This window comes from Carcharodon carcharias, chromosome 15 (genome assembly GCF_017639515.1).
Source record: "Carcharodon carcharias isolate sCarCar2 chromosome 15, sCarCar2.pri, whole genome shotgun sequence".
Lineage (NCBI taxonomy): Eukaryota > Metazoa > Chordata > Chondrichthyes > Lamniformes > Lamnidae > Carcharodon > Carcharodon carcharias.
The window spans coordinates 115,510,880-115,537,214 of NC_054481.1; the positions used below are offsets into that span (position 1 = coordinate 115,510,880).

The 26,335-nt window shown below is 41.5% G+C and overlaps 1 protein-coding gene across 1 annotated transcript; it reads left to right on the top strand.

The window, feature by feature from the left end:
- Window positions 1-2,257: 2,257 nt before the first annotated feature.
- On the top strand, window positions 2,258-26,335 carry LOC121288257 (vesicle-associated membrane protein 3-like). Its single transcript, XM_041206758.1, has 5 exons — window positions 2,258-2,362; window positions 14,077-14,170; window positions 22,237-22,395; window positions 22,990-23,041; window positions 23,743-26,335. Coding segments are annotated over exons 1-5 (324 nt in total). The 5' UTR covers window positions 2,258-2,360; the 3' UTR covers window positions 23,760-26,335.

Genomic DNA, 26,335 nt, shown 5'->3' on the forward strand with positions numbered 1-26,335 from the left:
GTCTGTCATTGTCAACGTGTTGAGTTCTCTATCTCGGCCACACCATCAGGGGATTCTTTATGTCAGGTTCTTCCCCACAAAGGCCCTGGGAGATGATTCTGGGTGTCGCACTGCTTACAAATTATTTACTCATTATGGCATTTAGAGCAAAGAAATAATCTGATTTTTAGCTTATAGAAACAAATAAGAAAGAACTTGCATTTTACAATGGTGCCTTTCAGATCCTCAAGATCATCTCTTCTTCAAAATAGGAGCTTTTACATTCACCTGAGAGGTCATAAAGGGCCTCTGTTTAACATCTGAACGCCTCTGACAGTGCAGCTCTCACTTGCATTCCGAGTGTCAGCCTAGATTTTGTGCTCGAGTTTCTGTAGTGGGGCTTGAACCCACAATCTTCTATCAGCAAGTGCACTACCCACTGAGCCAGGGCTGACTGTTCTTACTATCTATTGCTTCATGGTGAAGGTGTGAATGCCTCCAGAGATATTTTATTCCGCTGCCAATCAGCCACATCATCTGAAAACATGACGTCGGTTTCCAAATGTATGTTGAAAATACCCAGCTCTACGTCACCACCATTTTGTGACCCTTCCACTGTTCCTAAATTTTCAGAGATCTTGACCAACATCCAGTACTGGAAGAGCAGAAATGTCATATGGACATACAGTCAAGGAACAGGAGTAGGCCTCTCGAGCCTGCTCCTCTATTTAATAAGATCATGGCTGATCTATTGGTAACCTGAAATCTGCATCCCACCTACCCCTGATAACTCATCACCCCTTTGCTCACCAAGAATCCATCCAGTCCTGCCTTAAAAATATTCAAAGACTCTGCTTCCACCACCTTTTCAGGAAGAGAGTTCCAAAGACTCATGACTCACTGAGTGAAAAAATGTTGCCTCATCTCTGTTTTAAATGGGCGACCCTTAATGTTTAAACAGTGACCTCCATTTCCAGATTCTTCCACAAGAGGAAACACCCTCTCTCCATCCACCCAACTAAATATTGCGAAGACCAAAGCCATTATCATTGGTACTTGTCACAAACTTCATTCTATAGCCACCAACTCCAACCCTCTTGCTGACAACTGTCTGAGGCTAAATGAGACTGTTCACAGCCTCAGTGTCATATTTGACCCAAGTTAAGCTTCTGACCACATATCCACATCTTCAATAAGACTGCCTATTTCCATCTCTGTAACCTTGCCCGAATCCACACCAACTCAGTTTATCTGCTGCTGAAACCCTCACCCTTTTTACCTTGAGACTTGGCTAAGCTAATGCATTTCTGGCCACCCTCCCACATTCTACTCTCGGTAAACTTGAGGCCATCCAAAACTCAGCTGCCCATGTCCTAACTTGCACCAAGCCCTGTTCGACCAGGCCCCTGGGCTCACTAATCTACAGTGGCTCCCAGTTAAGCAATGCATCAATTTTAAAGTTCTCATCTTGATTTTAAAGCCTTCCATGGCCTCACTCATCTCTACCTTTGCAACACCCTCCAGTCCCAGTTCTCTGCATTCCTCTAATTCTGGCCTCTTGAGCATCCTCAATTTTAATTACTCCGCCATCAGCAGCTGAGCCTTCAACTGCTAAGTGCCTAAGCTCTGGAATTTCCACTTAATATATAGATCAAAATCAATCTGATTTAAATGTTATAATAAAATGTGAGTTTGCTGCGTGGTGCTTTTCCTCCACTTCCCCAAAAGATAAAGAAGCTCTTGCTATCTTTATGATGCTGTGATCATAGTGACCAGGGAAAACCTTGCGCCTTGAGTTTATTAAGTTTTAATGCTGATCTATTAAAATCAGCAATTTGCTCTTGAAGCATAGCTAGCAAGAGAGAGTACAAAGCACTTTCCCTTGAATACAAAATGTCGAATTTGCATCTCTCTGCGGCTCTTTCCACCTTTAATATGCTTCTTAAAACCTACCCTTTCTGGCCAAGCTTTTGGCCATGTCGCTGGCCCAGGGTCAAATTTTTGCTTGGCAATTGCTCCTGTGACGGACGTTTTACTATGTTAAAGGTGCCAAGTGAACGCAAAAGTGAACTTTTGTTGCTGCCATTGGTCTTACGCCCAAAGTAGAGCTTTCCTTGCAGGATTTGTATTATTGGAAAACATCCAATTAAAATTGACCCAAACATTGATCTGTGTTGGGCTCATTGGGATGAAGCAGAGTGAAAGGAAGGTGAAGTATTGGAGCTGGTTGGTTTTGGGAGAAGGATGTATTGCTGTTGACAGGAGAAGTTGGGGGGGTGGGGCTGGGTAGTGGTGACGTCTCTAACCTGCTGACAACACCCAAGTTCCAAAGAGCTCTCTCTGCCCTCTGCCCTCGTATCGACGGTTTATTGCTGGAAAACATGTAAGTTTTTCCTGACGTTACCTCACCTTTTGCATCTTAATCGTCTCGTTCCCCCCCCCCCCCCACTTTCCGCCAACCTGTTTTTCTGCTTCTTTTAATCATTTCTTTGGACCGATTTCCGGCCCCAGACCGTGGCCGGGCATGGAGGCGCTTAAACCCCGTCTGATTTCTAGGCGAGGCCGCAGGCTTTTGTTGGAGGGAAGGCCGCAAACTTGTAGTGTTCAGCCGCACAGCCCAGGAGCAAAGGGGTTTAATGAAGCTTAAAAGGTTAAAATTCAGCGCAGGTTCCACAACGCAAACTAGTAAAAAAAACCTTTTCTTTTTCAAAAAAGGGACCAGTAATTTTGGAAGTGCTAAAGTTGGATTGAGATTAGTTTAAAAGTTGCGTTGACATATCGTTGATAAGGGAAGGAAACAATCTTTGCACTTCTTGACCAATTTGAAAAGGATATCTTTCCTTCCCTTTTTTTTTGAAGTTTTAACTTAATTTCAGTGGTTGAGGAATTTTGTTCTGATTTAGTTTAGAGAGTGCTGTATTTGTACTATTCAGCTGTGCTTGTCTGATTGGATGTGTGTGGACTTGTGCTAAACCAGCATTAGCTTTAATGACTTTAAAAGTTGGGACTGAATGAAGTTTGTCATGTTGGGCTTTACTCTTCTGACCATAGAAGGAAGATAACTGGGAGTTGCCAGCACTTTGTTGTTGGGAATTCTGTGGAAAATCTTTTTGAGGTGGGAACTTTGGAGTTTTAAGGAACTTGGGATTCATGACCATTGTGGGTGAGGCAGAATAAAAGTGGGGAGTTTTATGCAGCTGCCCTCAAACTCTGTGAAGGATCTCCCCTCATTTAAACGCTTCTGGAAATCCCTAAAGTGACTTGCTATTTAAGAGTGACAGTCCCATGTAACAGTAGAAGTAAAATCTGAATGTCAAAAAAAGGAAATCGCATTTCCATATCTTGCCCTCTCTCATATATTTAAGGTCACTATATTGCACTTGAGAACTTGATGTTGCTGAAATTTGGGGAAGGGGTGAGGCATGTGGCAGGAATATATTCAAGTGCAAAAAGTAATGCAGACTGTTCTGTCAGACTTACATAATTAAGTTATAGTTTTCAGTCAATTTGACTTAATGTTTTGGTTCTCAATCAGTTGTTAGCTTCCAAATTAGTATAATTGTGTTCCTTTTTAGATTTGAATATATATTCCATTCATAAAGTGAAAGAGAATGTCGATTAAACCCAACTGCTTAAGTGTGGTTTAGGGAAACATTAACACTGTACCATTGTTCATTGCTTCTAACCCATGAACCATTGTAAAGTGTGTTAGTAATAAGTTTTGCAAGCCACTAGTTGGAAATGTTTTTTTTCACTGTCTTTTGAAATTGTGCCAAATTACAAGATTTGGGAAGCAACTGGCACCCTCCATTTAAATCCAGGATCCTATCAGTGAACTTTCTCAGTACTTGTTCCGAATATGAATTGTGCTTTAACTATCAATGGATGACTGCCTGTGGACCAGTCACAGCTAAACTCCTCTCCACACTGCTCGTTTCCTTGGGACCTGAGCCTGTTTGAGCCAGAGTTGGAGATGATTAGCCATTGATCTGGCTTTTGGTAGCTTGTCTGATTGAATGTGTGTGGACTTGTGCCAAACCAGCATTAGCCTTGGCAACTGAAAATACTCTTATGGCTTATTTTAGAATGAGTCACAGTGTGTGTTTGAATGGGGGTGGGTGGGAATGGAAGAGCAGCACTATCTTAATCAGCATTACTTTTTGAAAGATTGGCAAACTATTTAGTGATAGATAAAGGTTCAATTTATTCCTTCTATCCTGGGGAAACTAGGAAGTGAATTTTTGCCATCAGCAAATTGGCATTCTGATCTGGCTTGAGGGCATGACTTAGTTGTGAAAGCAATCTAATTTTCTAGTTTATTTAGTGCACTATTGCTAGTACTCGGATCACTTAAGTAATAGAACAGCAACTTGTATTTGTATAGTGCCTTTAAAGTAGCAAAACATCCAAGTGCTTCCTGGGAGCGTTGTCAGGCAAAATTTGAAGTAAGAATTGGAACAGGTGAAAAAGAAACTCAGTTAGGGAAGTTGGTTGAAAGAAGCCAGTAAGTTTATGGAGGGAATTCCAAACATTAAGGACCAAGCAACTGAAGGCATGGCCACTAACAGTGTGATGGGGGGTGGGGGGGGGTGTGCGGTTGGAATGCACAAGAGGCCAGAATTGAAGGCGCGCAGTGACCTTGCAGTGTTTAGGGCTGGAGATGATTAGAGATAGGGAGGGCTGAGGCTGTGGAAAGCTTTGAAAGTGAGGATGAAAATATTAAAATCAAGACATTGCCAGAGCCAACCTAAATCAGTGGGGACAGGGGTGATGGATGAACATCTCTTAGGATAGGAACAAAATAATTTTGAGGTGCAAGGTTAATATTGATATTTACTGCTTATCTGATCTTTTTCAACCATTTTGATTCTTGATTTCACCACCACTACTTCACCCTGGTGTTTGTGAATGTAGTTTCCTTTCCAGACATTTCCCATTTAAAAGGATAAAATCCAAACTGACAAAGGATCTGAGATATTAACTTGTTTGCCATCTCATGCTGGTGGAACAGTATTAGGCCTGTTTTCCTTCCAGAGCTGGGGATCGCCACTTGGGCCTTGCTCCACAGGTGCCATTTGTGCTCCATTACCCAGTGGTCATGGTTTATGTGCAGACTTTAATGAGTGTCGAGGTGATGGGTTGGGTGTCATTATGTCTTGAGTTCTTCCCTGTCTGTGTGTTATGGGATTTTGCTTAATATCTCAGTCCATGTACTTCTGGTGCAACTCTGCCTGAGATTGACCAAGTATGTATTAAGTCTAGGTTCTGGAAGAATGACTGCCCCTGACAAAAGCAGTTTGCTTTTGACTGATGCTTCAGCTGGCCTATCAGGTACCTTGATTTGGGGAAAAAATCTCATTCTTGTTTTCAAATCCCTCTCTATCTCTCTCATATCTTCCAGCCCCATAACCTTCCAATCTGTACTCCTCCAATTCTGGCTTCTTCCTCCTCAGTTTTAATTGCTGCACCGTTGGCAGTCATGCCTTCAGCTTTCTAGTCTATACCACTTTGATCAAGCTTTTGGTCATCTGTTCTATGGCTCAATCAAATTTTGTGTAACACTCTTGTACAGCACCTTGGTGCATTTGTAAAATGAATGCAAGTAATTTTTTCACTGGCAAATGCCTTAAACCTCTGATCAACTGAAGCTTGTGTGTAGCCCCATTTACTACTTGAAACAGAGAAGGTTTGATAGTTGGTCCCTTGCGAGTTGGAGAAAGGTAGGCACTTAAAATAAGCAAAGTGAGGATGCGCAGGTGAAGTTTCCAGTAATGGATAAACTTAAGACTCTAGGCAGCAGCGCAAGTCACTAAGCATCTGGTATCTAAGTTCCAGAAGTTTGCTATTCGTGGGCTGAGCTATCATTGCTTACTTTGGACCTGCATGTAATTTCACTACACCACTCGTGCAACTTGTTTTAAACATATTACTCTTTATCATTTTTATTGTAAAGGTGATGTATAGATTTGAAAATGACTCTTCCCTGAATGGATTACCTCATCGTTCAGTTGTCGGTTGCATTGCAAAAAGCAATGGACCCAGCATAATCCAACAGATTAACAAACTTGGAGATAGAGGGCTTGCTCTTTTGATGATGGGAGTTCCTGAATGTTGAGACTACCAATATTAGCTTTAATGTAATTGTAATTTTGCTCGTGGAACGTGCACCTATTAGTGATTAGATTTATCTAGTAGTGTCTCAAAGTACACCTTACTAATTGTATTACTGGTGTCATTATCCTCCCCAATGTCCTGGCCTCAATACAGTCAAAACTATTCTGGGATAGCGTGTGCCACATTTCTCGCCAGCTTTCTTTTGCCCCCTGTTTCTCCTACAGCTGTGGATTCCTTGCTGAGGTATGGGTCCATGTGGTGCCGATTTTCTCGACTATCCTGACACAACCCGGCCATGTGTAATCCTTGACCTGAGTACAGGGAGAAGGGTCTCAGATTGCAGCTAAAGCCCAATCTGCCCTTATGCCAGCATGTCTATGCACCCACCTGGTTCATAGGCATTTAGGATGTATCACCCCTTCTATTGCTAGGCAGCTAAAGTTAATTGTTGAGCCTTTGCAATCTTCTGTAATATCTGTACTCCTGCATTTCTGGCCATGTCTTTGACCCACTAAGCCATAGAACCATAGAATACTACAGCACAGAAAACAGGCCATTCAGCCCTTCTAGTCTATGCTGAAATATTATTCCGCTAATCCCATTGACCTGCACCTAGTCCATAACTCTCCAGACCTCTCCCATCCATGTATCTATCCAATTTATTCTTAAAACTTAAGAGTGAGCCCGCATTTACCACGTCAGATAGCAGCTTGTTCCACACTCTCACCACTGAATGAAGAAGTTCTCCCTAATGTTCCCCCTAAACCTTTCCCTTTTCACCCTAAAGCCATGTCCTCTCCTGTTTATCTCTCCTAATCTAAGTGGAAAGAGCCTACTTGCATTTGCTCTGTCTTTATCCCTCATAATTTTGTAAACTTCTATCAAATCTCCCCTTATCCTTCTACGCTCCAAGGAATAACGTCCTAACCTGTTTAATCTTTCCCTGTAACTCAACTCCTTAAGACCCGGCAAGCCCTGGAATACCTTCCCTAAACCTCGCTGTCTTTCTAGTTTGCTTTTCTCCTTTAAGATGCTCCTTAGAACCAAGCTCTATGACTGCCGTAGTAACCCCTTATGTGGCTTGGTGTCAAATTTTATTAACACTCCTTGAGTTTTTGTTATACACTATAAATACAAGCTGCTTACAGCCAATCAAAGTAAGTGTTGTGATGCAGCAAACCTGGCAGCCAACTTGCACCCAGCAAACTTCTGCAAAAGGTAATTAATTCATAACTGGGCAATTGTGTTGGTTGAGGGATAAATTATAGGCCAGGACACCGAGGAGAACGCCCTTGCTCTTCTTTGAAATATTGGTGGGATTTTGACATCCATGTGAGAGGGCAGACAAGACCTTGATTTAACTTCTCATCTGAAAAAGGCACCTGGAACCATGCTGTAGTTCTTCCGTACTGTTCTGAAAGGTCAGTCTTGATTTGTGCTCGAGTTTCCCCTGTTTATCTGTTTCCTAAATAAGCCACTGGGTTTATAATGGGAGTGGTTCATCCTTTTTTATATTTTAAAAGAGACTTTAAAATTCAAGCCTTGGGCATTAAAAGATTTTAAAAAAAAGGACATTGCAGACTGGATTTAATATTTTCAGTTTGGGAAAATTCTAGGCTGCAGTTAACTGGCTGTGACTGTAGGATAGTTTTTCCCTGCAAGCAAGCCAGGCTTGTTTGAAATTTCTGGACTACTTAATAGGAAGACTGCTGGTGGTGTGGGGACAGCACACTGCTGATTGCCTCCTCTGTCCCTTGGAGCAGAAATCAGTATGGACAGTTTGACCAATTTCGTGAAAATGGAATTTCATACCAGCAACAGCATGATTTTATAATATTGCCTTTAATGTGGTAAGACTTTCTGAAACACTTCATGGGAGTCTTATCAAACAAAATTTGACACTCAGCCACGTGAGCTATTGGGACAAGTGACCAAAAACAAGAGGTAAGTTTTTAAGGAGCACCTTGTGGAGGGAATTCCAGTGCTTGAGTCTAGGCATCGAATACATGAAGGCTACCAGTGCAACAATATTAAAATCGGCGCAAGAAGCTACAGTTAAAGGAGTGCAAAGTTCTTAAACTTGTAGGGAGTGAGACAACAGATGAGTTTGAAAACTAGGATGAAAATTTTAAAATTGAGCTGTTGTCAATGTAGGTCAGTGAGAACAAGGTGGGGGAACAGGACTTGGTGTATGTCAGGATACCAGACTTTGCTTTGAGGCTCTTCCTGTCCAAAAGCCTTCAGTTGTACACTTGTTGATGTTGGTGTAAACCAGGCTAACAAACATGTATTCCTTTACTGTGGATTGCAAAGTGCTTTTTTGAAATTCACCCAAGATTCTACAATTCCAAATAGTATGTGGGGTATTCAAGAATAAAGCACCCCTCCTTATCTGTAGCAACACTTGCTTTTGGCAATGGTTGAAAATTGGTATCAAGCCAGCAAAGCTGTGGATGCTGGAATGCTAAGCATTGGGTGTGGAAGCTGAGATCTCCTGTGGTGAGGTCAATGGTGAGACTACTTTTCCATCTGCTATTTGGCATTTCAATAGCTCAGTGACCTTTGTCCTGCTCTTAAGAGACATTTTTGAGAGATACAGGGACTGCTGCAATTCAAAAAGGCAGCTCACTGCCACCTCCTCAAGGGCAGTTAGAGATGGGCAGTAAATGCTGGCCTAACCAGCGATGTCCACATCCCATAAATGAATTTTTAAAATTTAATAAAGAAAAAGCTTCCGCCTTTCACAACCCTGGGATATCCTAAAACACCTGAGAGGCATTGAAGTACATAAGTGTAGTCACTGTTGTAGAGAAACATGGCAACTAGTTTGTGCATAGACCAGGAGCATGCTGTGTACCATGATGAGTTAGTCTTTCTAATCTGTTATCACTATTTGGTTAATTCAAGTGACTAGACAGAACCAAGTCTGTCAATTCTTTGTATTAGTTCAACATTATAAAGGTGTCCTGATGGTGAGACTCTCAAGTATACATGTGCAAGATGAGTAGGGTAATTAGCTGAATGTTTTGCTGCCCAGCATCCCCCCTCAAGTCACACACAAACCTGACTTAGACATGTATATTGGCCATCACTGTCACTGGGTCAAAATCCAGGAACTCACCACTTAATGGCACTTCGGGAGCACCTTCACCGATACAGACTGCAACTGTTTAAGAAGGTGGCAGTTAGGAATAGGTGGTAAATGCTAGTCTTACTAATACCCATAACCTACGCAATGATAAAAATGGGAATTGGTGACTTTTCTGCATGTTGGATACCAAAAGACCAATTGAATACATTTTGCACAGGCCCTGCACTTGGCAGTCTTGACATCGGGGCCATTTTCTATTAAACCGATGTAAAGGTTTCACATTTGCTTCATGTTGTCCAGTCTCTGAAATATGCAATGTGGTGGAGCAGAGGGTGACTGGCTCCAAAGTGTCATCACTAAATACAGATAAGGAGCTTCATTGTCCCTGTGTTATAATTGTTATCAAGTGATTCAGTTCTCTCTCTGGCTGCGTCAGAAACTCCTTCATAACCATTCTCCCGGTGATCTCATTGGCAATTGCTGCTTAGACAAAGGGTTATTGACAATTTGTAATTGCTCAATTCTTAACGGGATAGTGATGGAAGATTTCTGTACAGTGTCTACCCTTTCTTAAAAAAATAGCCTCTTGCTATTTTTCCACTAAAACTTGCAGTCAGCAATTTTCTCTTTCCTTCCTGCTCCCACCGCCCTGATCGACAGTGTATGTAATTAGTAAGTCTGATCACAGCAGGAATTGCATACATGGGATTTTTTTTTCCAGTTTTTGTGTGATGTATGATGAGCTCAGACCTTGCACTGGTGCTGTTATTAATAGCATGTACTAATTGGGTGCTGTTTTAATTTGGATTAAATGTAAGTGCCTTGGGGCCAAGGTATCTCACTAAATTCAGTAAGGGAAGTCAGTAATTTAAAAATGTTGTCAGGACCACGTAAAAGGCGTTTCCTAAGTGGCCAATGAGCTAAGAATTTGTAACCCCACTTTTTAATTTGCAAGTAATTCAAGTTAAAAGTAACCCAGCAGTCAAGCTTTATTCTTAAGATAAAGGTTAGTTTATTACGCAACTACTGCTGAAAGATACTTGAGTAAAAGTGATAGGTTGAATCCAGATAAAGGGGGAGAAATAGAGACTTACGATATTTTGAGCCCATTGCTTGAATTCCTTTCTGAAGTGAAGGGGTTGAAACTTGAAGTTTGGTTTAGCAGCGACGATGGCTGAAGTTGAAAAGCCAGAGTTTCCCTTTGTAGATGGACTCGCTATGTAGAACAGTTGCTGGGAGAGAGTAAGGACTCCTTTCCTTGCTGGAGACTACAGGTACTGGCAGTTGAAGATTGCCTAGTTTCTTCTCAACTGCCCAGGGATGATTTTTATGGATGTCTTACTCTAACTCCAGATGGCAGGGATCCCCTACTCTCAGATGCAGTTTATGGTTGTTTCAGCTGAAAGCTGTGTGCTACTATTGTTTCTCTCACTAGCACATAAAAATGGTTTCTTACAACCTCCTTTGTACAATCCAAAAACACAAAATGGCTGCTATCCCAAACTGTTGGATCATGCTTCCATTTCAGGTATCAGGTGAGCTCTGGTCTTGGGTGGGGGAGGGAAGGTATAGTCCCATTCATTGTCTTTTTAGCCAAGGTTATTAACTTAAATAGTTCCCATTCTCCCAAGTTTGGGGAGATATGAGAGAGCTATTCACACCTCCAGGGAAGCCGTTGTTAGTGAGTTTCTGTTCAGCCTTGTAGAAATGCATACTGAATTTTCACATGTCTGGATATATGTACTTGCAATCCACTTGGAGCCTTCTAGAAGCTTGACCACATTGCAGTTGTAAAAGGTCAGGGGACTTTTGGCAGCCATCTTTGAGGCTTTCCATTTAAAAGGGAGATCAGCTGTTTTTACAAAATCTATAATATCACAACTACACATTCGTGGTAGCGTATATAGTGTATTGTAGCCTTGGTCACTGTATAGTACAAATAGAGTAAACTGAAAATCACTACGGATTCCTGTTATATCAATTTCTGCTTATAACATTACTGATCCAACATTCTCCAAACATTCATGTCCTGTGTAGTATCCAAATTTTCTATGTTCACACACTGACCTAATTAGATGCTTTCAGTAATTTCAGGCAATTTAAAATTTTGGTATATGCAATGGAGTTGTAATAGTAACTTTCTGTTCATTGACTAGTGTCTACTGTAGCTCCGGGGATAGCTCTCATATCTGAGACAGAGGGTTGTGTTCAAAAACACTGCTCCAGTGACTTAAACACTTTTTTTGAATTCTTTCAGTGGATGTGGGTGTCATTGGCTAGGCCACCACTTATTGCCTATCCCTAATTGCCCTTGAGAAGGTGATGGTGAGCAGCTGCCTTGAACTTTTGCATCCATGTGGTGTAGGTTCATCCACAATGCAGTTAGGAAAGGAGTCCCAGATTTTGACCCAGTGACATGGAGGAACAGCAATATAGTTCCAGGTCAGGATGGTGTGTGGCTTGGAGGGGAACTTCCAAGAGGTGGCATTCCCATGCATTTGCTGCACTTGTCCTTCTAGGTGGTAGGGGTCATGGGTTTGGAAGCTGCTGTTAGAGTCTCGTCAAGTTGCTGCAGTGCCTCTTGTAGATGGTACCCACTGTTGCCACTGTGTGTTGGTAGTGGGTGGGGCCCCTTTAAGGGGGACTGCCTTGTCCTGGATGGTGTCAGGCTTCTTGAGTGTTGTGGGAGCTGCACTCATTCAGGCAAGTGGGAAGTATCTCATTACACTCCTGACTTGTGCCTTGTGGACGGTGGACAAGCTTTAGGGAGTCAGGAGGAGAGTTGCACTCTCAGAATTCCCAGCCTCTGACCTCTTGTAGCCACGGTGAATGGCTGGCCCAGTTCAGTTTCTGGTCTATAGTAACCTCCAGGATGTTGATAGTGGAGGATTCAGTGATGGTAATGCCATTGAATGTCAAGTGACAATGGTTAGATTCTCTCTTGCTGGAGATGGTCATTGCCTGGCACTTGTGTGGTGCAAATGTTACTTGCCACTCGTCGGCCCAAGCCTGGATATTGTCCAGGCCTTGCTGCATTTGGACATGGACTGCTTCAGTATCTGAGGAGTCACGAATAGTGCTGAACAGTGTGCAATCATCAGCAAACATCCCCACTTCTGACCTTATTGATGAAGCAGCTGAAGGTGGTTTGATCTAGGCTGACACATTCAGATCTCAGACTGAGGGAGTGCTGCAATGTTGAAGGTGCCATCTTTAGTTAAGACCTTAAACCGATGCCCAATAAAGACCAAGGCACTGTTTTGAAGGGGATTTTTTCCCCCCACTGTCCTGGCCAGTATCCTTCAACCAATATCCATAACTGATGATCTGGCAATTTGTGGGAGATTGCTGTGTGCAATTTCTCCTCCCCCAAGTTGAGCCCATTTGGATGAAGCGATCATTGACAGAGAAGTCTCTTGATTCTTTTTCCATCAAGGGATCATCACTTAACCTTCATCTTTTTCTCATGAACTGTATCTTCGGAAGGAAAGATTGTGCCAAGTGCAAGGGATGTTATGTACATTTCAGTCCTATATGCTCACTTGCTAATCTTCCACTGCCCCAGACATGGTCTGGGGAGTGATCCAGAGGAATGAAGGGCAGACTTTACTTATTCTAGAGGCTAGGGTGGGATCTATGAGCAGTCAGTTAATTTTCTGAGATCTTGGTTCTGATGTAACAGTAGTGGGGGGCTGTGGTGCAAGAAGGGAAAGTTTTTTTTATTGAAAAGCCTCAAATCTAATTGTCACCATGCCGATGCATATTTCTAATTGTAATGCAGGGGACTATTGCTTCTTCAACTCTCCTGTTCCATTATACAGATCAGACCTCCCTCCAGTGGCATAAGATCAAATTGCATCCCCACACTTTACCAAGCCCTGGAATTTAGGATGAAATTTTCAAACCTGAGTGTGTCTGGTTATCTTTTTTCAGTGGTACAGATTATGGAGTATCATTTTACACTTTGTACTTTTAAACCAGTTGAGGACTCTGTTTGTAATGAAACTGGAATATTCTTTAGAGCTTTGGCTAATATCAAATGTTTCTAGACTGAGTTTAATGCCGTATAGCCCCATATGTTGGTGATTAATCCTCAATTTTTCTTTGGGTTTTTGGCAGATCCAGTATTCTCCCAAATGCTCATTCTTAATAACTGAAGTGTGCGGATGACTCAGCTGTGTAAGCCATCACTGTGCCTCACTCTGTTCATGCTTGTGAACCGTAGCAGTCGTCATAAATCAATCAGTAGTTAACTGGCAGCCCTGATCATCTCCCCTACCAAGGGTGTTAAAATTAATTGAAGCATCTACAAACTGCTGGCTTGGAACAGGCCAGGAATTGTACACTGGGCTGCTGCATTGCATGCTCTGGGAGATGTGGGACACTTGACTTCTGATTTTTATATAACTTTGGATTATTATAGTGATTTTCCGGTGTGACCTCTGTGCAAATATTTGCATGATCCCCATCTCCACATTCTTGGTACATTTTTTGGGTAGCTGGCACTTGTCTTTGTAGTATGTAAATGTTCAACAGCTTAGACATATCACTCACTCACGCACGCACACACACACACACACCCACCACCCACCTTAAACCAGCTTATATTTCACCCCTTTTCTAATATTCATTCAGTTCTGTTGAAGGGTCATGAGGACTCGAAACGTCAACTCTTTTCTTCTCCGCCGATGCTGCCAGATCTGCTGAGTTTTTCCAGGTAATTCTGTTTTTGTTTTAGACATATCACACACTTGATGGATGGATAAACCTGGTTTCTCATGAATCTGCTTTAACCTCAAGCCAACACAATCACTCACTTCAAGCCCCATTGTCCACATGTTAAGTTTCTCTAGTGAGATGATACAGGAATAATCTGTTCCACTCCATTTCAGGTCTGCCCCAGGCCCCTCGAGTAATCCACCTGTTGGACCGGCACCCTATGGCAGCAACAGGAAACTGCAGCAGACCCAGGCCCAAGTGGATGAGGTAAGAAGCAAGAGTTCAACAGAATACCTGAGTGACGATTCAGTTAAATGTGTTTTTAGAATTTGAATATATAGCTGCAGATAGCACATCCATGTACACTCAGTCAAGCTGGGCACTCTTGTATAAACACACTAAATGCTGGAAATAATCATCAGGTGATATCTATGGAAAGAGAAACAGTTAATGTTTCAGGTTGCTGACCTTTTGTCAGAACCATAAGTATGTTTGTGTATATATGTGGTTCTGAACAGTTGATAGTGCTTCAAGATCTTTCAATAGGATTGCCACCCAGATCCCCAATATTCCTGGCTCCTTCATAAAAGGGATCTGGAGGTATTTGACCAGGGGAAATGGATAGAATCCTCCAGATGCTCATGATCTCAGAATGTCACTGTCAGCAAGCACACAGGGCTTTTGCAAAAGCTGAATGTGCAGGTGCTGGCAATCTGAAATGTTCAACAAGCCAGGCAGCACCTGGGAATGGAAACAGAAGTAGCATTTCATGTTATCAACCTTTTATCAGAACTGGAAGAAGTTGAAGATGTAACAGTTTCATCAACTACAAGGGGAGGAGAGGAAAATATAAAATCTGACTGCAAGGCAGGAATGATTAAATGACAAGTGGGGGGATGGTGCAAAAGAGTGATTAGTAATGACAGATATAAAGAAACAAAAAATGGGTCCAGAAGAGCTGTAAATGTTAACAGCAGAATCATTACCAGCACCTATATAAAAGCAGGTACTGGATTTTTAAAAGATGGGAAGATGCCAAAAAAACACCATGTAACAAGTCTGGCAGCGTCCATAGAGAGAGTTGATATTTTTTTCATCAGAACCAGTATCTGCCAGAAATAGGTCACTTGTGGGAGTAGTTTATAGGTCCCCTAACGGTAGTTACACTGTAGGACAGAGCATATAGGAAGAAATATATGGAGCATGTAAGAAATGTACTGCAGTAACCATGGGTGACTTTAATCTACGTGCAGATTGCCAATTGGATTTGTCCAAAGTTAGCAGGGAAAATGAGTTTGTAATGCATTCGGGACAATTTCTTAAGAGCTGTACTTTCCAGAGAGCAGGCTATTCTAGACCTGGTAATGAGCAGTGAGATAAGATTAATCAATAACCTCATGGTAAAGGAGCCTCTGGTGGCAATGATCATAACATGATAGAATTTCATGTTCAGTTTGAAGGGGAGAAATGTGGATCTAAGGCTAGAGCTTTTAAAAGCTAAATAAAGGTAATTATGAGGATGTGAAGGCAGAGCTAGCTAAAGTGAACTGTGAAATGGTTTTAAAAAGTAGGACAATAGAGATGCAGTAGCAGAATTTTAATTCAATTCATTCACAGGATGTGGGCGTCACTGGCTGGGCCAGCATTTATTGCCCATCCCTAGTTTCCCTTGAGAAGATGAGTTGCTGCCTTGAACTGCTGCAGTCCATGTGATGTAGGTACACCCGCAGTGCTAAGGCAATATTTAATAAGTTTCAGCAAAGATTTATTCCAGCGGAAGAAGACTGAGAAGGATGCAGCATCCATGTCTCAATAAGGAATAAGGATAGTATCAAATTGAAAGAAATACTACAAATCTGTAAAGATTAGTGGTAGAAGATTGATCAGATTTTATGAACCAGCAAGGAATGACTAAATAATGGAGAAATTAGAGTATCAGAGAAAGCTGGCTTATTTAAAAACAAACTCTTACTATGTGTACAAATATTTAAATGAAAAAAGACTTAGTAAAGCTAATGTTGATCCTCTAAAGGGTGAATGTGAGGAATTGATGGAAAACAAGGAAATGGCAGAGGTATTGAACAGGTATTTTGACTGCCTTCATTGTTGGAGGCTTAGAAAACTTCCCAAGATACTTGAAAATCAAAAGGTGAAAGGGAAAGAGGAACTTTAACAATCACCATCACCAGGGAAAAGATATTGGGAAAACTATTAGAACTAAGGCTGGCCACTGCCCGGGACCAGATGGCCTGTACCCTAGGGTCTTAAAAGAAGTGGCTCCAGAAATAGTGGAGGCATTGGTTATAATCTTCCACAATTCCTTAGTTTCTGGAAGGATCCCAGTAGATTGGAAAATAGCTAATGTAACACTTATATTCAAGAAAGGAGGCAGACTACAGGTTAATTAACCTATCAGAGCAATTGTTAGAATCCATTATTAAGAAGGTTATAGCAGGATGCTTAGAAAATCATAATAGGATCTGGCAGAGTCAACATTGTTTTGTGAAAAAAGATATGTTGAACTAACTTATTAAAATTTTCTGAGGTAGTAACAAGCAAGGTGGATAAAAGGGAACCTGTGGATGTAGTGCACTTAGATTTCCAGGAGGCATTTGACAAGGTGCCACATCAAAGGTTACTTTACAAGATGTGAGCACAAGGTGTAGGGGTGCATATTACATGGATAAAGGGTTGGTTAGCCAACAGGAAGCAGAGGGTAGGGATAAATGGGTCTTTTCAGGTTGGCAAGCTGCAATGAGTACCACAGGGATCTGTGCTGGGACCTCAACTGTTTACAATCTCTCAATGGTTTGGCTGAAGGGACTAAATGTGTGACAGCTAAATTTGCTGATGACACTTTGTAAAGAGGAGGTAGTGTCTGCAAAGGGATATAGACAGGTTAAATGAGTAGAGACAAAATTGGCATGGAGTATAATGTGGGGAAAATGTGAACATGTCCACTTTGGCATGAAGACTAGAAACAGTATTATTTAAATTGGGAGAGATTGCAGAACTCAGTGGTACAGAAGGATCTGGGTACGTGAATCACAAAGTTAGCATGCAGATACAGCAAGTGATTAGGAAGGCAAATGGAATGTTGACATTTATTGCAAGAGAAATGTCATAATAAAAGTAGTAAGTTTTTTACTGCAGCTGTATGGGGTGGAGAGGCAATATCTGGAGTACTCTGTACGGGTTTGGTCTTCTTCCTGGAAAAGGGTATAATTGCTAGAACTAGACTAGAACTGGGGGACACAATTTAAGAATGAGGTCTCTGTTTTAAGACCGATGAGAATTTTTTTCTCCTTGAGGGTCTTTTTAGTCTGTGGAATTTTCTTTCCCAGAGATCAATGGAGGCTGGGTCGTTGAATTTATCCAAGGCTGGATTAGATTTTTGATAAATAAGCCTAGGGTTATTGGGAGGGCAGACAGGAAAGTGGAGTTGAGGTCACAACAAGATCAGCCATGATCTTGTCAAATGGTGGAGCAGGCTCGAAGGGCTGAAAGGACTTGGGAGCAGGACAGGCCAGTGTTTCTTTGCTGTCTGTTGGTTTGCACTGGTTATGATCTAAAATTGTCAAAGTCTGAAGGCTGTAAAGTGCCTACCTGAAATGAGGGGTTTTGCACAACTTCACTCTCCAGCAAAGAATACTTCGTGACCTGTTCCCAGCCCTGGTTCTTGAAACAGCTTTGGCAGATTCTTGATGCCGGCCTTTTGCTAGACAACAGTATTGTACTGTTTTTCTTTAAAACAGATTGGTTGAAAACTGGGTTAACACATGAGTGTTAAAAATCTGCATTGCATTAAAGAATGAACTGTAACTTTAAATAGCAGAATGCAAAGTGGGTTAGTCTGAGAATGTTAGTTGATGGGTTCTCCATACTTTGGCCAGTTGAAGGTGTTTATATAGGTCTTTGATTGTGCAGGACTTCTCTGCTGTGCTTTCTGATGTTCATTCGCCCTAAAGTGTTAATAGGTTGTGTACTGAAATATCATTGTCCTTCAAGACAGCGGAATCCTGGTTAACATACAGGAAGTTCCAGATGGTTGGTGTTTATATTTTAGAATGGTGGTTGCGGAAAACTGATTTGGGGCTAGATACTTTTAGCAAGCACTCTGTACAAATAGATTTGCAAACAGTTCAGATGAAGGCCATTTGGGCCATTCTACCTATGTTTTTTGTGAGAACTATCCAATTCATCCCATTTTGCCTCTGCTCTTCCCCATAATTCTGCCACTTCTTTACCATAATGAAGTATATTTCCACTTCCCTTTGATTTAACCTGCTTCCACTGCCCTTTGCCTGCATTAACCTCTTGTGTGCACGTTTCGTTCTCGGCACAGAAACAAGCCATTCGGCCCAAAAGGTCCATGCTAGTGTTTATGTTCTACACAAGCCTCCTAATTTCCCATTTTTAAAAAATGGAAACAATGTTGCCTGTGCTTTATTGGTAAGTAGCTAGTATTTCAAATTCACTATCTCACATTGGAGAACTGGACAGCTATTATCCGTGTCCCTACACTCAACTGCCGCTGACCTGCAGCGGTCGAGAGTGATTTGCAGGTTGTACTTGTTCTGTATACCAGGAGAGCCTGGAGTCACTGGTCCTGACAACCAGAACTCTTAATCATAACTAACCATATTTTCACTCCCCAGTAAGTGTTGAAGTAGGTGGATTATAATGGAGATGCCACAATGACATTGGTTCATGAAGAGCATTTTAACTTGTAGACAGGAGGAGGCAGTTCAGCCCATCCATGCCTGTTAGTTCTATGAAGGAGCAGTTGTACTTAATTCTGCATCCCTGTTTTTGTTTTCCAAAATCCTGTGTTCCTCATTTTTCAGTACCTGACCTGTATCTTTTCAAAGTTAATTATGGAATTGATTTCCACAACCCTTTTCTGATATGTTCCATCATGACTTAGTTATTAGCCCATTCACCAGAGGCAACTTTTTCTCTATCTGCTGTATCAAATTTCTTATCTTTAAAATAAAAACAAAAAACTATGAATGCTGGAAATCCAAAACAAAAACAAAAATAAAAATACCTGGAAAAACTCAGCAGGTCTGACAGCATCTGCGGAGAGGAACACAGTTAACATTTCGAGTCCATATGACTCTTCAGCAGAACTAAGGAAAAATAGAAGAGAGGTTTCCTTTTGTCTATGACATCTTTTGGTTATCTCCATCTATCACTGGCCCTCCATCCAGCTCTACCTGGCCCACCCTCCCCCTTAAACCAGCTTATATTTCACCTCTCTTCTATTTTGCCTTAGTTCTGTTGAAGTCATATGGACTTGAAACGTTAACCGTATTCCTCTCTGCAGATGCTGTCAGACCTGCTGAGTTTTTCCAGGTATTTTTATTTTTGTTTTTGTTCTTATCTTTAAACCTCTTTTAGGCCACTGTAAGGCCATCGCTTAACTTGCTCTATTCCAAGGAGAATAGCCTTAACTTTCTTCCAACCTCTCCATAACTGAAGTCCTCATCCCTGAAACCATCCCGGTAAAGTTTATCTACACCCTTTCTGAAGCCTCTACATCTTTCTGAAGTGTGGTACCCAGAATTATTCATAACTCTACTATCCAAGGTACATCCTGTTTGCTATCCATTGACTGTTTTGCAGAGAGAGAGTAGAGGAATGTACAGGGTACAGTCCCCTGCTGGACGAATGGTTGCTGGATTGGTTGACGTCTGTTCTACTGTTGACCAAATTATGAAATTGAATTTCATCATACGTGAGCTCTCTGGATGAAAAATGAAGAAAAGCTGCTGCCTTGCCTTTTTTAAAAAACAACTTATATTCACTCATGTCCTTCACTCTATTTGAATCCTTGGATTCTCGCTGATGTATACAGTTCATAGAGCCATCGAAATTTCACTCAAGGTCACTGGTACTACAGCTCCCCGTGGCGGCTTCATCCTCCAGCCAGCATGAGGAACTGCAATTTCTCATTAGGACAAATGTGCTTCACAACCAAGCTGATGTAACGCATGTTACAATGGATAACCCAGCCCGAAGCTTGGCACCGGACTCGACTAGGAAGATTTCAAGTTTGAATTATCAATGAATCAATGCACAAGGATGCCTTTTGGCTCATTGTGTCAGCGCCAGTTCTGGGTCTTTTTTTTAAAAAAGAGCTATTCGATTAGTCTCACTCTCCCTTTCCCTGTAGTCTTGCAAGTTATACACCATCAAGTATCTATCCAAGTCCCCTTTTGAAAATTACTTTCAAGTCTGCTTCCTCAATTCTTTTTGACAATGCTTTCCTGATCTCACTTGCTGCTTGAAATATTCTCTTTTTCTCCCCCTCCATTTTTGCCAATTATCTTAAGTTGTTGTCCCTTAATTACTGATCCTCCTACCACTGGAGACAATTTCTCCTTATTTACTTTTAGAATCCTTTGTCATTTTGAACACTTCTATTAAATTTTTCCCCTTACCCTTCTCTCTTCTAAAGAGACCAACCCCAGCTCCCCTAGTGTTTCCCTACATAATTGAAATCCTGCATTCCAGTATCATTCTGGTAAATCTCCGCACTCCAAGACCTTGACATCATTCCTGAAGCGTTACCTGGAATTGGATACAATGCTCTAGCCGGGCCTAACCAGTGATTTGTGAATCGGCTGAATAAAAGAAAACTGAGTTTTCAGCTGAACCCCTCGTGTAATGGGTCAAGGATCTCTTCTGTTTGTGGGGCTGAATGATTCTTCAGTTTCTGCTTCTACATCTGTTCCAAGTTGTATAGGGAAATGCAATATGTTGAGATAAAATTCAAGGATCGGACCTGGTGGTATACTAAATCATGTGGACTTTTCTGGATCATTCTTCTTCTGTAAATGGGAAGTCACCTGCAGGGGGTTATCCAGATTTTTGTGTGGGATGTGATGCTGGAATACCTTTGCCTGTTGTGGGTAGTCTTGATGTGATGGTCAAGGGTTGCAATTTGCAAGGAAAATTAGGTACTGTGTTGACCTTTCCATTGCTGTTGAGAATAGATCCTGATGGCAATAACTTTACTGGGGTGGACGCAGAAGATGGGATTTTAAACATGAGTGGAATTGACTGGGTGGATGTGGAGTTGTTGGTTCCTTGTTTTGCCTCTGGTGCTATACTAAGGTAGCTGTTTACAGAATGTCAGACTATCTCCAGCAGAACACCACCCACTTCACCTTGCTTCAGCCCAGCTACTGCTGTAACCTTCTATACCTTGGTTACTGCCAAAATTCTGGCCAACCTTCCATTCCTTCCCACTTTTTTTTTCTCAGCCCGTCCAATACCCTGCTGTAGCCTGTCACATTTTTCCCTATCACTCCTTTCCTTACTCTGTACACCTTGATTGTTATTGTCATCCCTGTCTCTTCTTCCACCCCCGCCCCCTTAAAAAATCAAATTCTCATTGACTTTGCTGACTCTAAGGGGTTTAAAGTAATCTCTAAGCTTCTCTATCCCTATCAACCACCTTCTCTCATCCTTGGCCTCTAGTACATTATCCCTCTTTGTCTAACCATTGATATGGCATAGTCAGACATGGTGGCATAGAGGTAATATCGCTGAAGTAATAACCCAGGGACCCAAGTGAATGCTCTGGGGACATGGGCTCAAATCCCACCGCAGCTGGTGAAATTAGAATTCAATTAATAAACCTGGAATATAAACAGTCTCAGTAATGGTGATGATGAAACTATCTTCGATTGTTGTAAAGACCCATCTGGTTCACTAATGTCCTTTTTAAGGAAGCAAATCTGCCATCCTTACCTGGTCTGCCTACATGTGACTCCAGACCCACTGCAATGTGGTTGACTCTTAATTGCCCTCTGAAATGGCCTAAGAATCCACTTACCCACTCAAGGGCATTTAGGGATGGGCAATAAATGCTGGCCTTCCCAGTGATGCGCTTATCCTGTGAAAGAATCTGGAAAGGGATCCCCTCCATCTCCCTCTCCTTGACCCTTCTAAATCATCCTTTTCAACTATTTAAAATCTTTTTGCACTGCCAAGCACCTTGGGACTTCTCTTGGGTGATACCTGGCTGTCTGCCTATGGAAAGATATCATATCCTGCATGCTTCCACTTGCTAATAGGAGATGTTGCACAGCAATTATTAAGTAAGAGAAATGTGTTAATTCTTCTACCTTGCTTTTTTTTTATCATCCTTACAAAGCATTTAGTCAAATCTCAATTTTTATCTCTCTACACTTTGTCCAATATGTGTTTAAAGTTGGCAGGAACTTCATGAGAGAGATGAGGTGTCCTGGTCTTTGACCTTCCGGTCATCTGTATAATCAGAGAAATTTTTTTTACACTCCCTTGTGCTTTGTTGGCATTAGGTTGTGGATATCATGCGAGTGAATGTAGACAGAGTGCTTGAACGAGACCAAAAACTTACGGAGTTGGATGATCGAGCTGATGCACTTCAAGCTGGAGCGTCTCAGTTCGAGACCAGTGCCGCAAAACTAAAACGCAAATATTGGTGGAAGAACTGCAAGGTAAGGTCAAGGCTCTTCTCTTTTCTGTTGGCTTTAGCTCTATCCACCAGTTTTGCAACCCTTCCCAGTATGGCAATAAAAATATCTATCTGACTTCAGCTGTTTGCTTGTCGTAAGAAGTAGGCATTTGGATTTATATCACACATATCTGATTAGGAGGTTATGTGCAAGCCACATGCTGGCTATGTTGTTGGGAGGTGCTGACCTTCAATTGAAACCAATTCAATTACAGATTCTATTTGTTCGCATTGACCTTGGCCTGTGAGAACAGCTGGCACAAGATATTCTCATGATGTCTGGCCACATCCTTCCCATGACAACACTGCTGGGAACAGATAACAAGTCAGCTTCATTGTGTAATTGTGTTGGTGGAAAAAGAACACATCAGTTAGCCCAGGTCATTCACTTTGTATTTGCACTTTTTGACTTGAGATGCTGAATAAAATGCAAGGTTGATGGAAGTTAGAGTGGATTGTTCTGCATGGAACCGATACACTAAAGCTCATTGAAGAGTTGATGTTGGCTCTCTGTTTATTCAGCAATGATTATTCTGACATTGATACTTTAGTATTAAAACTCTTTTCTCTCTCTCAGATGTGGGCAATATTAATAGCTGTCATCCTGATCATCATAATTGTCATAATTAGTGAGTATCTAAGTTTTTCATTTTTCTTTTATTGTTTGTTGCTCTCAATCTTTTCTCCCTCTGTCGGCTGTTCTCTAAATTTGTCTGGTTTGCCCCTTTGTGAAGGAGCAGCTTCTGCTCATCAGCTCCAACTGAATTCGGATTTCTTTTAAATTTCTAGCCTTTTTAAAAAAAATAGCTGGTCTCCATAAAAGTGAACCATGAAGCTGTCATAAAAATAACTCAGTCCTTCAGGGAAGGAAGCCTTCAGTCCTACCCAATCTAAGCTCTGCAACTCCCAATTCCACACTCATCACGTGATTTCCTCTCCACTACTCTCTGAAGTGGACAAGCAGCCATTCCATCATATCTAATCGGGTAACCAGGGAAGGTCAGTAAATGACGGCCTTGCTATTGGCACCCACATCCTAAAAATCTTTTTTTAAATCTGGCAATAAGGCTGGAATCTGATTTTTCAGCAGGACTAAACTCATCCTGTGTAACTTATGGTCTAGTGTTATACCACTCGAGGTTTGTGTCTCTGCGGTAACCCTGAGCATTGGTCATTTGAGTAACATGTTTGAGCAGTTTCTTGCTGCCAAATGGTTTCTTCAACATAGACACAATTCAGTACAACAAACCTGTAATCACTGAAGTAGTCAAGTAATAAAGATGTTATGTACTCTCTCTCATGACTAAACTGTGTTTTTTCACCTTTGCAGTTTGGCAGACCACATAAGACCAACTTCATGCTTGGAAGTTGGAGGCGAACGAGGACTTTCTGGTTTCAACCCACCTTATCTACTGTGTTTTTAAAGAGTTAATTTGTTTGTCTATTGGTTTAAACATTATGAACAACTGGGGGAAATTTGATTATAATCAAGAGTTCAGATAAAGTTGTAAAGCATTAATCTCTTCAGTTTGACCCTCATTGATCACATACTAAACTTGTGATGGACAAACAAGGCAACATGGCACCATTGGTTGCAACTGAAATTGGCGCCATGGCCTTGGGCGGGACCAAACCTTCTACAGGAAACTTGAAGTCCTAATGCTACAAACCCTTGATTTTTGATCTTGTGTATCCTCATTGAGGAGGCTGCCACACACTTGAACTCCTGATCATGATCAATCTTTATCAAGATGGTTGTCTGTAATAGTCAAGCTGAGCAGATGTGATTCTTTTTTTTCTCTGCCCCACTTCTCTAAGCTATCAACTTTTTTTTTAAATAGGCATTTTGTAAATTCTTGGCAATTAAAACCCATCTATTTAGAGGTTTTAGATGAAACTAGAATGCAAATTAAAATGTTGACAGGCTGCTGCTTAGTCCTGGCCACTAGGACTAGGCAAAGATTGAGTAATGGATCATGAATGTTGGTACGTGCATGGAGATGTGGGCTGCCTGCACACCAAACCTTAAGGGGAATACTCTAGATGAGAAGGGCAATCTGGATGCCCAAGTGAGAAAACTAGTTAATAACAATCGTACGGTTGTCCCTTACATCTGAGTTTCAGTGGAACCAAAGGTTCAATTTTGCCAGAGTGGTGTATGCCTTTTGTCATTTCAGTTAAATCAGGAGAATGTTTCCTGAATTTGTAGTTTGCAATGCTCTGTTCCACTTTCATTTCACTTTTTATTGAACGTGTTGTTTATATCATGCCCACAGTAACACACTTTCTGAAGAAGTCTCTCCTTTTTCAAAGGTCAAATGATGTACTTTTCAAACCACTACCTCCTCTGGCAATTTGTTTGGCTTCTGCCTCCTTGGGCTACTTCCAAGATGAGCTTTAAGGAAATTGTGGCCTTGGCCATCTGGGCTATACTGTCTTAACCAGTGGTCAGGGATTGGTGTAGGAAAGCCTGGTCCAAATCCTGCCCCCTGAGCTGAAAGAGATAGGTCACTCTCAGTAATGCTTTAAATTGTAATGGAGTATTGCAAACTTGCAGATTTGGTCAGTAATGGAATTTTTCTTTTATCAACAAAATATGTCCTCAACGTGCCAGTTGCCACCTTATCCCTTTTCATGGACACTCCAAAAGAAAAGCCAAAAAGATGTTTATTTTGACTCTTGCCTTGTGCCTTATCTGCTTAATGTCTCAGATTAGAGTAACATTTTAGGTTGTATCTTTAAAATTTATATGGGTCTTTGCTTTGAACCTGTACCTTGCTAAATGGAGTTGGGCTTTCATGAATCTTGCTAAGTGATAAGGAGTTTTTCCTTTGAAGGTTTTAGTGTAAAAAGACACTGAGCAAAGGGGGAGAAACTTGATGTTCCAGATGCCTGTTGCTTTAGTGTCACTTTGGTGTTGACTGAAGGCTTAGCTAGTCACTTTTTTCAGCAAAAATTTGGTTCTCAGCCTTTAATTTTATCATCAGCAATTGGCCTGGGTTCATGAACCTAAGAAAATCTTTTTTGCACAAAGGAGTTTTAAGAGGAAATCTGTACACTCCTGAATGGAACTTCAAATGTCAGCATATGCACAGCATTGGAACAGGCTAGTCTGTCTCCCGCAGTCCAGTGGACCGGTCATGCTGGCCCACTTGCACTTGTCATTCACGTTTGCTGGTGATAGCCTTAGATGAATGTTGCAAATTGTCTAGCACTGTTTAACTTTTTTATTGCACTGTAGGCAAATCGTGGGCAACACATTGGTGATTTTGAAAAGACCACCACAGCTGCTGCATTTTGTTGAAGCACAGTCACTCGATCATTGTGAGATGCTTCTTTGCTTCTCTCTCTTGGAATAAGGAGAGAATCAAAGCTGGTCACTTGCCTCACCACCATGCACCCCTCTCCTAATCTGAATAGCAGCATTAATTGGCTGGGTCTGACCAGAAGGATGGTGTATGAAAAAAGATTGAAATCAGTGCTGGCAGGTGATGTATGTCAAGTCAGGCTGGTTGACATTTTGTGAAGACTGAAACCTGAATTAACCATCACTTGTTGATAGAATTGATCACCAAAAGAAGCTTTTTACAGTATTTTTCAATGAATCGCACTATTTTAAACATCAGTTGAAGTGACTTTAAACTTGAGGTGCCTTAATGCCTTCAGCCAGCAGATTTAACTTCTACTGAGTTTCGTGATTCTTTGTCAGAACTTGCTGTTTAGCGTCTAGTGCCGTAGTTACTGCCACTCTGGCTTAAAAGTGCCCAGCAGTTACAGAAACCCAGATAAGTGCCTCTTGGGTTAATAGTGCCTCACTTAAGCTTTGTATAAAAGCGTAATTGTCCAGGTTAGCATTGCAGCTAAGCCTGTTCAATTGTATTTTATTGTATGGAAGATTTAATAAAGATGTTTCGCAATCCAAA

Coding starts and splice junctions, on each gene's coding strand:
- LOC121288257 (XM_041206758.1), top strand. Junction 14,171..22,236: donor CCCAGGCCCAAGTGGATGAG/GTAAGAAGCAAG, acceptor TGTTGGCATTAG/GTTGTGGATATCATGCGAGT. Junction 22,396..22,989: donor ATTGGTGGAAGAACTGCAAG/GTAAGGTCAAGG, acceptor TCTCTCTCTCAG/ATGTGGGCAATATTAATAGC.